General features: G+C 40.1%; 1 protein-coding gene across 1 annotated transcript; it reads right to left on the minus strand.

The window, feature by feature from the left end:
- Positions 1-320: 320 nt before the first annotated feature.
- Positions 321-13075, minus strand: MDFIC2 (MyoD family inhibitor domain containing 2). The gene is made up of 3 exons (XM_045022604.1): positions 13010-13075; positions 6190-6411; positions 321-613 (listed from the first exon to the last, which is right to left on the minus strand). Exons 2-3 carry the CDS (start codon positions 6356-6358, stop codon positions 354-356), a joined length of 429 nt encoding a protein of 142 aa, XP_044878539.1. The 5' UTR covers positions 6359-6411; positions 13010-13075; the 3' UTR covers positions 321-353.
- Positions 13076-13718: the final 643 nt, after the last annotated feature.

Here is a 13718-nt window from a genome sequence, read left to right on the forward strand (position 1 = left end):
TGTCTTATGTTTGTGGATGGAGGGAAATCCATGTTGAATGCAATAGGGAGATTTATAAAAGCATGAGACTGACCCTGAGCAAAGCAATTAGCACAGCTGGTATTTAGGAATTTTGTTTTCATCTGTTGCAAGGTAGGAAACAGGTTTTCATTCTTTATTGGCTTCAGTGGCATGTGAAATCATACAAACAGAATTTTCTTTGGTAATGCTAGACAGTTCTTCCAAAGGGACATCAGAGAATACACACAGCCCTGGTTAGCAAACACTCCAATTATTTAAAAAAATCTTATATCCTTTTTACTGTGTCAGTTTCCATTCAGACAGTTTGTGGGAATTCTGTCAATTGTTTCCTATTAGCGATAACAGACTTCAGAAATCTCCAAAGCAAGTTCCAGACATTCACTGGTTTCATGACAAGATTCAAAAATGCTGCAATCAATGTCACAGTCACAGGTACAGTCATTGTTGGAGTGGTTTTCACTGGAGGTATGGTGATATCTATAGGATGGACAGCACATATTTATCAACCAATTTTCACAGGTATTAGGCAGCATTATAAGAAAGTCCCAAAATTGGCAGAACAAGCAGGCCAGGATAAGAGATGCACATTCATCTAAGAAAAAAGAAAAAGAGTGAGATACAGGAAAGAGAGAGGGCTTGATTCACTACCATAGCACTCCAGATTCAGGCAGAGTGACTACATTTAAATGAGACCCAGAAGTCAGAGATCCCTGCAGATGACAAACTAAGCTTAAAATATAATTTTGAAAAATGACAGCAGTAAAACATATTACATAAAATGATGTCCTGTGTTGTTTGGTCTGGATAGAAAACCCCCCACCGTCTTTTGGATGAAAGTATTCCATATGAGTGAAACTCACCTTTGTACAGAGGGGTTTTAGTAGGGCTGATGCCCTGGGCTGGTCCTCTGCATAGGCGTGAATTTCACTCAATGAGGATAATCTCCATTGTGCTACATTATTACAAAAAAGCACAATCATATCTCTAGTGTGATGCCAGTAATTCCACTCAAACACAGCATCTGCCATAGGCTACATAATAGATTTTCATTTTTTCAGATAGGAATTTGTAATTCAATGTAGAAATCCTCAGTCCCAAGCTTGTACCCCTTCTGCAGGCAAAACTTCCAGTGGGGGTTTTGCCTGCATGTAAAGATTTCAGGATTGGGCCCTTGGTGTTGAAATAATATTTTTCTGGGCTGTCAGCCCATCAGAGCATTTTAGGGCCTTAACTAATGCTCACTAAAGCCAACAGAAAGAGTTCCACTGACTTCAGTGAGAGTTGGATCAGGCCCTTAAAGTCTACTAAACGCTTAGTTATTAGTTGTTGATATGGAAAGGATCAGCTAGGACGCATACGATGCTGTATAGCTGAATCACAGAATTAGACATGGCAGATGGATGAGGATTTAGATGAATTTATGCGTGAGAGCAGAACTCACTTGTGGAGTGGTGTAAAACAGCACAGATTAATCACATGCTTCTAGTCTGATTTTTAGAAGGAGTCTGATTTAATAGATTCACAGATTCTAAGACCAGAAAGAACCATTGTGATCATCTAGTCTGACTTCCTGTATAAAACAGGCCAGAGAACTTCCCCAGAATAACTCTCTCTAGCAGATCTTTTAGAGAAACATCCAGTTTTGATTTAACAGTTGTCAGTGATGCAGACACCAGTACAACCCTCGGTAAGTTGTTCCAATGGTTAATTACGCTCACCGCTAACAAATTATGCCTTTATTTCCAGTCTGAATTTGCCTAGCCTTCAACTTTCAGTGAATGCTAGTTTGCAACACTTACCAAAAAGGGGGCAGAAAAGGAACAGTACAGAGTAGAGTTAACACATTGCAGTTTGGTATTCTATGCTCTGCCCAGGGTCACAGTTCACCCTCTCTCTTAAATAGGCTTTTCACTTTCTAATTCACATGCTTGTTAATTTTTAAAAGGGGGAAACGTGGAAAAAGAGTATCAACTAGGAAAGGTACATTTTAAAGGGAAGTTGTTTTCTTTCCAGCATTGTGTAAGGGAGTAACTCTTACATATCAGCAAGCATCAGCCCCAGAAGGACAAGCTCATGACTAGAGTAATTGTCCTGTAATGTTGCAGGTGCTTTGGCAGTCACTTCATACTTACAGTATATATAAATGCCCTAGAAGATTTCCTTAATGTGCTCACCCAGGCTTTGATTTCCCCGTGCTCGGCCCCTACAATTGGAGCCAGCTTTTCCAAACAGCTCAGCTCCTATTTGTTAGTGTTGAAGCAAGATAAGGTGTTCAGAGGCAAATCTGAACGATTTGGAAATTGGCAGAGATGCAGTCTGAAGTGTGGTGGATTCTGCCAATGATTTGCACTTCCAATGCATTCACTTATTTCAGAAATCATAACATGACCTCATTCAGGGGGCCTGGGGCCTTTGGTGGCGGGGGGCCCCCCGCTGCCGAATTGCCGCTGAAGACCCAGCACTTCGGCGGCGGGTCCCGGAGCGGAAGGACCCCCCGCTGCTGAATTCCTGATGACGACCCGGAGCAGAAGCAGCTCCGGGGGCCCAGGGCTTGGGGGAAATTGCCCCTCTTTCTCCCCCCCCCGCACCCCTGGGCGGCCCTGCACTTGACTGCACCTTGTAATGCCTATCAACAAAGTTTTGTTTTTTTTTCTTTTTCTTTTTCCTCCTGAAGGATCAACGCAAGTAATTATCAGGACCCAAATCTTTTCAGCTGTTTTTTTTCCTTTATTTTTTTAAGGAAACTATTTCTCAGTAGTGAAAATTGTTTTCACTGGTACTTTCAGGAAAAAATATTGGATGTTATCACATTTCTTGCTCTAGTATGACAAACTGTCAGATCTTATTCAGCTGCATTTGTTCTGTTGTGGCATGATATATATCATGTAACATAATGCAACGTGACCAGTGAAGTTAACTGAGAAGTTCACAGCTAGAAAGTTTCCAGAAGATTATTTTTAAAAGCTTTCTCGATTTTAAAAAAAATAAAATAAAATAAATCACTCCAACTTCTTTATTTTTTTTAAAAAACCTCTATTCAGCAGGTAGAATAAAGAATAAATAGCATGTGATTAAAATTCTTTCCGTAAGTAGCATATCATTGGCAATGTTATCAATTTTAATACTTATTTCAATATGTCAAGATCTATTTAAGTTCAGACAAGCACAACTAACTTCCCAGTCAGTTCTGTAGAATGAGAATGACTAGATTTTGGTGATACTTAGTAAATTCATGCTTATATTTTTTTCTGAGCAAATGAACTGAAATAATTAGAAAATTGAAACATTTTATAAGGTGACACTGCTGCATTTAATTGTATGAAATTTGCAGTGTAGAAAATCTAATCATTTTATCCAATAGTCCATGGTGTAATTAAGACTATTCTTTTTAGGTATCTTATATTTATGAAATTTCCCCCTTGCACCTTGATAAGATATATCAAATTCAAAATAATAGAGCAATTAGGGTTCTTTTCAGCTTTTTCTAAAATAAAAAAAATAAGATCTGTTTTCTAATAACACAGATTTTCCTGAATTTATTAACCTTACTGGTGCTCAGATAATCTTCTGAGAATAGATATAGTTCTTAAGGGTCTACCCAGGAAAGGGACCACACAAAAAGCACAAGACTTTAATAATAAAGTAACGTTTCAGCACAAAGTCTGTGATGTGCAGTAAAGATGCTTTTAAATTCCCATCAGAGCACACACCATGAACTGTGCTAATGGATGTAACACATCTTCCAAATTCTGCATGTGTGAGGCTTTTTTGTTCTGTTTTAAGTGGGGTAATGTATATAAATAATAGATATTAGCAATTAAGCATCCATTCCTATGCATTCATTTATATATTTGAAAATAAATTAGCCACAAACTGCACAAAAGAAGATGCAATCTCCTGTTTTCTCTTCTGTTTTCTCTGCTGCTTGTGAAAGGCATTATTGCATTTATCTCAGTGAGAACAATGACCTCAGCTCTCAATTTCTACGTTATTAGATTAATTACCACAAAAGAACTATTTTTAATAGTGTTCCGGGTCTGTCTTTGCTCTACATTTTCTTGCTCTTTGTGACTTGTGGATGTCACTCCATCCTTAATTCATACTGCTGAGTCTTGGTATGGGCCTGATCCAAATCTCATTGAAGTCATGGGCGTCTTCTCCATTGACATCAGTGGACTATGGATCAGACTCTCCTAGAGCAGTTTCTGCAAAGTGAGCCAAATTCTTCTCTCAGTTACAGCCAGGTAACACTGCTGGCTTCTTTGGCGTTCACTGGCTTTAGGGTTTTTCCATGGCTGTATCAGAGAATAGGAATTGGCCATATGTGTGCCTAATAATCAGCTACAATAACTAGTCAGAATAGATTGAATGAAGTGTTCAGTGACAAACACAAATCTTGAGTTTCCTTGGTATTCTTGGCTTAGGTCCAGTTCTTAACATTCTTAATTGAGCACAGATTGTTTTAGTTAATTTCCTTTGCTTTTCATTTTTTAACTGTGTGAAATCTGTTATTTACTTCACATATGTACCACTCCTGTGTGCCAGTAACAATTTACGAGACCATTCCTGTAATCACTACACAGGTAAAGCACCCATTTGTGTTGGAACTGCTGGATCAGTCCCCCTTAATGGAATAACTACTTCACCTCTTTAAAGAAGATTGAATGCACTCCAATATCGCTAGAAGTATATGAAGCACTACAATTATTACAGAATCAGCGATACAATATATCATAATGGTTCCTTTGGAGCGTTGTGGTTTATTGTGTTGATCTGTACTTAGTAGTTCGTAATTCAAGGATCATTAACATGATCAGCTGACACATTTCATCTATATTGAATAAAATCCTCCCCAATGCTTTAGTATAAAATGCCCACATAAGGAACTTTAGTTTATGGAACAAGAGCATCACAGATATTTCATTGGGGTGTATCATGTCTATGAGGATATTTAGGAGTAGAACCTCAGCTGCTGTAAATCAGTGTAACTTCATTGACTTCACTATGCTGGTTTACACAAGATGTAGTCTGTACCAAGTCTACAGAACCTGGGTGTTCTGCTTTGGTGCCTGGATACATGATGGATAGTGAAATACTTATGAAAACCAATGATTGTGTTGGCACAGAAATGACTTGTGTAATAATGAAAGAGAAAGAAAATAACTTGTTTTCTTCGTGTAAAAGAAAAACAACCCCAAATAATAGCCACATGCACATTTTGGACTAGCAGCCAAATACATTTCCTTTTAGAAAGTGCAAACATTTCTTTGGGTTCGAGGTGCACTCGCAAAGTATGCAAAAGCTAGGCAAATTCTGTATTTTAACAGCCTTATAGAGCATTTTGCTTTCAAGGTGGGAGAAAACAAGTTTTTAAAAACCCAGTCATGTGACGTACTGAGATAAACATTAGTATTTTGCATATATGGGGTCATATTGGCTAGCAAAGGCGGGCCAGAATCAAAAGCCTTAAGGCCATACTTCGCCTAGGTTCAGTAGCACATGCCTATATTTAAGCACATTGAAGTCAGTGGTGCTACTACCAGGCTTAGTTAGGTAAATGTCTAAGTACCTTGTCGAATCAGGGCTCAAAAGCAGCATAAGCAGGAGGCTGGATTCTGCATAAGTAGGGGCAGAATATGAAAAGGCCTCTTCACTGAGATCCTCTGAGAGTCTTTGCAGCAGGCTCACAGCGGCAGAATTGGGTCTGGGTGGGGGGAAGGGAAGGGGGAAGGAATGGACCCACAACGATATGGATCCAGCAGGCAAGCCACTGTGCATAAGGGGTGTTCCGTGCTCAGAGGTGTAGCTGCAGTAGCAATAACAATGTCATTCTGCTGCCTAGGGAGAAGGAGTCTGTTCCTCCAATGCCTACTGAGCATCCTTATGCAAAGACTATTTCCTAAGACCCATGTACAGGCACAGACATGTCCCCGCTGGACTTAAATTCTCGTGTTATGGCCCGGCAATAAGAACCCTCATGTCATGGCCACTTTAAAGCAATCTTCCTTAGAGTCCCAACTCTATTGTAAACAATCTCATGATTGCTTAGTTTTGATTCTTTTGATTCCTGGCCAATGTTTAAGCAGGTGTTTCAACTGAAATAGGGCACTCTTTAAACGGGTATTATCTGGAAATCTGCTTACACTTAATCTGTTTTACAAAACGTACCATCACTGTCTCTCTGATGAACCGATGCATCATTTTCGATGTAGGTGAACTGTGTCCTGCACTTCTCAAGGGAAGATAATGATGATGTACTAGAGTCAGACAATTTCGTCTCATTTTTGGTGTCCTTGGATGGTGCGTCTGTGATGCTGAATTCCGACACTGAACTCATAATGCCTTTCGTAGGTTTCTTGTCTTTATGTTTTTCACTTGTAAGCTGGATATCTGGGGGAAGGGAATAAAATGCTACATGTAATTCTAAGCCAATGGACCAAAGGAATGACATTTTCAGATTTTCCCAACCTGTGGACCCAATCCTATGAACCCTTACTCCCCAGTCTTGGCCTTACTCATCATAGTTGTCCCAGGAAAAGTGTATTCAAAAAGTAAGGGTTTGCAGGCTTACAGTTTAAGGTATTCTCCTACATCCAGAGAATTCAGTGGAAAAACTACCATGGACTTCAATGGGGCATGATCAAACGAGGCTATACAGACTTTTATTCAAATGGAATCAAATTGGAGTGGCATGCTAGCTGTTGCAACTATAATTCTTGGTAGTAGACTAGGAAGCAAAAAAGTTATCTTACTACTTTTCAACTGCATCACTGTTTTCTTTAGACTGGCAGCCAGCTACGTGATGTACAACGGCACGTAGGTGGTACCTTTGTGCAGCTGGGACAGCATGGATTGTTGTTTTGCCACGGCTCATAATTTTGTTGCAAAGAGAGCCAGGTGGTTTCTGATTAGAATCCTTACACTGTGTTTCAGGACTTCATTTTCATTTATGCCTTGGATGGTCTAGTTCTGGGGACTAAAAGATGGGTTGATTCACATGCCATAGTAATGTGAGAGATGCAACTTAAAAACCAGGGGGAAAATTATGACTTTCCAAATAGGTTTTAATTTTAAGGCCCAATTAGGGAATGGTTTAAGATAATTTTGAGCTCACTCTAACCTTGAGGAATGTCTTGGGCACTAGTAAACTTGCTCTGATATCTGCTTTCTACTTGCTCTCCAAAGTGACCGAAAGGCCAAGAAACATAACTAATAGTCAGTCTCACTGGTACTGGGATGATATAATCTCATCAACTCTTATCTCCAGTTGATTAACACTGGCACCTCACATCACACAGAGCCTTACTTTTTATCTAACCTAAATCTCATGATATGCTTCCTCTTAAGCTATATACAGAAAATCAATCTCTACAAACAGCTCAGTTTTGCAAACATTTAATTCTAAGAAGAGCCGTAAAGGTTTTTGAGAAGCCGGGCTGCGTTCTGCGGCAAGGGTCCAAAAAGAGATCCTGCATATCTATTTCCCCCCCCACACATACTTTTGCTCTGTACTGTATAATAAAGAGCAGCTAAGAAAAAGGTTGATAGCTAGAGAAACCTTGATGATTATAGAGATTGCAGTAGCTATTTACTTACAGAATTAATTAACAATCAGTTTAAATTATCACACACAGTCAGCCCGCATGTAATTTAAATTGCCTGTACACGAAGTAATTCGCAGAGACCAAAAAGTTGGCTAGAGGTTGGTGAAGTATAAGAACATGGGGAGAATATAAAGTTGAAGTACGGGGCTGTATATTTGACTTTTTAACTTTGAGCCCTTTTTTTAAGAGTTTAAAAAAAAAAAAAAAAAAAGAAGACAAGGTACGCTACGAAGGAACTCTGGAGTGAAAATCCCTCCTTTGTCCACATAGGATTCTAAGGGAGCAGAGCTGTTGTTGGTAAAACTATTTTCATTATTACTAAGGGGTGCACACTCCATAGCTTCTGTAGCTCCTTGCATCCCTTCATTCCCTCCACCAAGTTTCCAGTTTGCCACCCTCCCATCCCCCTCCAATTCAGGAACTTCCTGCAACTCTCCCCCACATCCTCTCTGCCAGAGGTTCCGTGTGCCCCTCATTGCCTCCTCCTGACATACCCAGGGTCCCCCATTTTCCCCCATACAACTGCTCTGTGTATACCCCATTCCCACTTCCCTCCATGGCAGGGGCTGTGTGCCCCCATGCCATGGGCTCTGTGTGCCCCCCTTTCCTCAAACCATGTCCCCCCAATCTCCCTCCCCCCAGAGGTTCTTTGTTCCCCTCATTCTCTCCTCCACCCATTCCCGGAACCCCATTTCCCCCCATGACTTCATGTTAGCCCCATTCCCCTCTTTCCTGCTGTGCACCCCATTCCATCATGCTAGGCACTGTAGAAACGCAGAACAAAAAGACGGTCTCTGCTTCAAAGGGCTTACAATTCAAGCAAAAAACAAGAGACAACAGGCAGACAAAGGAACACAAGGAAACAATAAGGCAGTATTGATCAGCATACTAGACCGTGCTCGCAGCACACCCCTGCTTAGCGGTTGTCAAGTTTTTTGAGGGCATCAGGGCAAAAGAAAACTTTAAGGAAGGATTTGAGGAAGGACAATGAGGGAGTTTTGCAGGTGTTTAGGGGGAGCTCCTCCCGAAGTGTGAGGGGCAGCACAGAGGAGGGCTTGTTTGAAAATTTAACAAGTGGGCAATGAAGATTGCATCATTGGCAGAGCAGAAGTGGGATTTTGCTAGTTTAATAATGTACCCTTCCTGAAGGTAACCATCTCTTTCACATCAGCTGCATAAAATCGAACATATATCAATTCATTGTCCAGCCTGGTCAGTCCAGACTGCAGTAAAATTGACTATCTTGGTGTGTATTTATAAGTGCATGAACTGGCATTTTCCTCTTTATAGAGATGAGGGACTAATCAAAAATTTCTCTGCCATTTTTATTTGATGACACTGTACTATGTAGTATCTCCAAGTACGAAAGGCTTAAAAAAAAAAAGAGGATGCACAAATAGAGCTATCAGATCTCGGGAGGAAGCAATTTATTTTTAATGTATTGGTAAACTTTTCTCTGACACGGGTTTTATTGCATAGTCCACACCATAGTTATCTGACAAAGCAAATAAAAGATGTGAACCTCAATATTAGTTGATAAGTACTCTCTGGTATCCAGTGTGTTGACTTAAACTGGAGTTGCACAGGTGTATCTGAGCAGAATTTAGTTTTCTGTGGGTTACGAAATGTTCTGAAATGTTAAAACATATTCAGGAAAGTGAAAGTGTTACAGGCAAATATGGAAGTCTCTACACCAGCAACCTGATGGTGCTTCCATAAAAGTTAAAGGCAACGCTCCCATTGATTCCAGTCAAACTTAGAATCAGTGACTTTTTCCCTCAGTTCATATTTTGTTTCAACTGATATGTTAATCCCAGTTACAAGTATTTCAAGAAGCAGGTTGGTTGACTACCATATACATCTTGTTCAAACTATAATGTAGGTGTGCAGATATAGATACAGATACAGATAAAGATATGGAAATGTGGAAGTAGGTACATATGCGTGTGAATCTATTTTGATGAGTTGCTGATGATAGACCCACATACAAATGAACAAATATTGGCTCTCTTACATTAAAGTACATTTTGCTTCATTTGAATCTATGGCATCTTCTAAAATAAATTCTCACTCGAAAGCCAGGTTTTCAAAAAAGGCCGGTAATCAGACACCATCAGTGTTTCCCTCTCAGTTGATGGTCATGACCAATTGCAGTCACAAGGGATAGAATTTAGACAACTACCTGTATTGTGGGTGCAAAAGACATTCACTCTCATAGGTCACTCAGGCCCCAATCTTGCAAACAGATCCATATGGGCAGACCCCTCCATACCCACTCTGAGACCCACTGATTTCAGAATGTGCAGATCCAGGAGTCCATCCTATGCAGAACTGCTTGCAAGACTGAGCCTAGTAAGAATTTTGATTTCTATCATTTGCACCAGCATTTGTTGGTGATCACAAACGAGTGTTTGACTGCAAATAATGACTTGCCCTCACAATACACTTATTCCTTCAATGGAACTAGACTGAAAAATCAGATGGAAATAGTCAATAAGTGCCAGTCTAACATTTATTGCATCCACAGACGGCTAGTATTCATGCTTCGAGTCAAGTTTTATCCTTGAAGTGCGTTTGAGGAAAAATCAAAACTAGAAATATAAACGCATAGACACAACCTGAATTTCTCAGTACAGCACCATCAAACAAAAGAGTAACAAAAGATGCCACTCAAGGACTTCTGTTTTTTGAAGAATATGACATCTTTGAAAATACAGTACATTTTTGGTGTCAGTCTCTCCTGCAAGTAATGTTATACTTGTCTTGTACAACTAGATCGAGTCATGATGCAATCACCATAGCAAGCAACTTGCTATGGCAAGCAGGATCCTTGCTTCCAGAAAACAGTGCAATGGGGAAGAATGCAGTGTACCGTTATAGGTCTCCATTTCATTTTTATGTAATTACCTTAAGTCCAGCTGTGGCTCTATCTGCATTATGTCTTTTATCAATTTAATGTTTGCACAAAGTGTCTAAAGAAATAAAGATTATGCTAGACCAGCATAAAAAAGTGGTTAGCATTTTTTTAATAGTTTGATACTATAATGGTCAGTAATGGGTTTAGTGCTTGGAAAAATAAATGAAGCCAAATAATCTTTAAAATATATTATGTGCAGTTGATATTATTTATTATCAATTTGAAATGTGAATATAAAAATAACTTATAATTAGAGATTGTCAGGAGGGAAAACCCCATTGCCACCTTCTAAATATGTGTGTAGCTCAGCTATTATATACCCATATATGCCTGTGTTTTTAACAGTCAAATCAACTTCAACAAACTATCCACTAAAACAAATCAAGAGGGGGTGGGGAAAGAAATGCACCCGGATGAAGAAGTCTCTGTCTACTCATATACCTCCTCAGGTCAATCTGTGCAGCCATAGACTGTACCAGAAGCTTCAGAGGAAAGTGTTAACCGCCCCCACTACCAATGTGCAATCTTGCAATAACATCCCTATGGAGCAAGTTTCTTCCTAAGCCCGGGAAGTTAGTGGTTGGCCTAAGTCCTGAAGCATAAGGGTTGAAATCTCTCATACATTTTTAATATTAAAGCCAATGTTGTTTTTAATATCCCTATGAGTGTCCAATCCTTTTTAGAATCAGACTAAGATCTTTGTCTTAATATCATGTGGCAAAGAGTTCCACTGGTTAATTATGTATTATGTGAAAATTTTCCATCAATTTTAAATATCTTGCTTTTTAATTTTATCAAGAGTCACCATGTTCTTGTATCAGGAGAAAAGGTAAAAAAGGGAATGCCTGGCTGATCTTCTTTATCCCAATTTGCATTACCTCTGTCATTCTGTCTATCTAATTTATCATGCACCCATCACTGTAGTAGCTATGTGCCACGTCCATTCAATCCCTAGATGAAGTAGGCGGGACTACATTGGACCTGAAGGAAAATAACTCTTGTATTTTTAATGTTTTGAACTGAGCTCACTTGGCTTGAATAGAGTCACAGCAAAAGTAAAACCAAAAGCCAAGGTTTGTGTTGCCATGTGAAAAGGTGGAACTTTCTAGCTCTTTTAACTGACTTCAGTTTGGTCTGTTTTCCCACCAGCCACTGCCTTACAGAGGTACAGGGAATTTGAAGGCTAGGAAAGGAGGGGAGTCCTCAGGATTACAATGAGAATATGGGAAGGCTATGGAGTCTTACCAAGAATCTAAACATACACATCCTCAGTACCAAACACTAGGTGAACTTCACTTGAGGTTCAGAAATGTTCAGCAAAGAAGCCTTTCAGGGGAGATGGGGGAGGTCCTGCAATTCTGCCACCAAGCCCCCTGCCTCCATATCTTACCTGCTGTGGCAGGTCTTCTGGGGGACTAGAGGAGCAGGCCCATTAGCTCTGTCGTCTTCCAGGGGCTAGTCACTGCAGGGGCAGCTGTATGGAACTCCTCCCACTCTGTGCTGGATTGGCATCATCTCCCCCAGCGCAGTCTAAAGGCTGACTAGCGAGCGTACTCCTCCCAGAGCAACAAGACCTTAGGTGAGGAGGTCCTGCTGTTATGGTCCTTTAAATCTCACTGTATTTTGGTGCATTAAGAACTCTGAAATTCCATCTCTTGCACAAGATCATTCCCTGTTTACTCATTGCCACTGTGGATACTTTGAGGGAACACACCTTAATAGAACTGTTCTGATTAATTTCAAAGAAAGAGAGAGAGAGAGAGAGCTGCAACTGTTCTAAACCCAGCTGTTAAAGAAGAGTATATTCATGGCCATTTTTACTGTCTCATACCGACCATATTTTATTGAGCTCAGGCTTTAGGCTACAAGGGATTTAGAAACTGCTTATTTTTGCAACATGGAAGCAAGGCTGTAAATACATCTTGGGCTTCTCATGACATCATGAAAATGTGAGAGCTCCTCTCTTCTGATTTATGATGATGGATTAGTAATTCACAGAAGCTTTGGGTTTACTGGTTTTTGCTGTTGGAAGGGTAAAGCTAATGGTGTGATCTCTGTTGGAGGGATTTTTGACCCCATCACATAAATTCTTAGTTGATGAATCAGTGACCTGATAAACTGTAAAGTCTTCTGTTGACTCATTATAAGTCTATCACAGGGCTGGCCAAACATTTTGGCCCAGATCCAAAAGTCTGACAGGAATGTGTTGATTAACCCCATCCCATCCACTTCCATTAATACTTCTTACAAATTATACAGATATTATAAAAATTAATTAAGCCAATATATGTATATAACTTTAACTGGTTTTGAAATAAGAACATCCCCCCCCCCAAAAATTGTTTTCCACCTTCAACATTTTTTATTCATTTTGAATTTTTATGTGATGAATGAAATTGAGGTTTGGGGTTTTTTTAAATATTGAAATCTGTTCAAAGAATGGTTTAATTTACTTCCCTTTACTAACCTAGATTCAGGAAGTGAGAACAGCTGGGCACAGAAACAGGAGGGAGGCAAATGCAGAATGCAAAAAATGTGTGAGGAATAGATGGATCTAGGAGGAAAATATAGAGGAAAGTCAACTGGGTTAGTACCAAAGCCTTCTCACCTAGTGACATAAAAATACTCATGCACCATGGGTAAGATGGATCGCTCTTTATAATATAGCCTTTTCCCCTCTCCCTGGCCCTTATATTGCAGAGGCTTATTATGCATGTGCTTAACTTTATGCAGTGTGATTTGATGACAATGTCTTTGCAGGACCCCACCACCCCGCTGCAAGGCAGAGGCCTTGAGCTTTTCCCCCATCTGGTAGGTGAAGAATGGGTGGGGGAGGAAGGCTCCGTGAGCTGCACTTTAATGGTTAAAGAGCTGAATATGGCTTGCTGAATAAGAGCCACAGTTTGGCCACCCGCGTCATATATCTTCACGGCTATCCACACTATATGAATATTTATACTGCCATCCTTACAGCAAGTAGTGCCTCTTTTCTGGAGCAATCCCCACTGAAGTCAATGGGACTACTCGAGGAATAAAGTACAACTCTCAGTGAGTAAAGGTGGCAGAAGCTAGTCCAAGGAGTGAAATTCACTAATTGGCACACCCTGCTACGATACAACAGGGGACTACTGCACTGTACCCCATACTAGCTCTGCCTATGCTGGCACGGTGGCATA

Source organism: Mauremys mutica, chromosome 7 (assembly GCF_020497125.1).
Source record: "Mauremys mutica isolate MM-2020 ecotype Southern chromosome 7, ASM2049712v1, whole genome shotgun sequence".
In the NCBI taxonomy this organism is placed as follows: Eukaryota; Metazoa; Chordata; order Testudines; family Geoemydidae; genus Mauremys; species Mauremys mutica.

Excerpts from the sequence above, each read along its gene's own strand:
- MDFIC2 (XM_045022604.1), bottom strand. The coding sequence starts at position 6,358 with ATGAGTTCAGTGTCGGAATTCAGCATCACAGACGCACCATCCAAGGAC. Across the intron at positions 614-6,189 it reads TCATCAGAGAGACAGTGATG|ATGAATGTGCATCTCTTATC; the intron begins GTACGTTTTGTA and ends CTTTTTTCTTAG.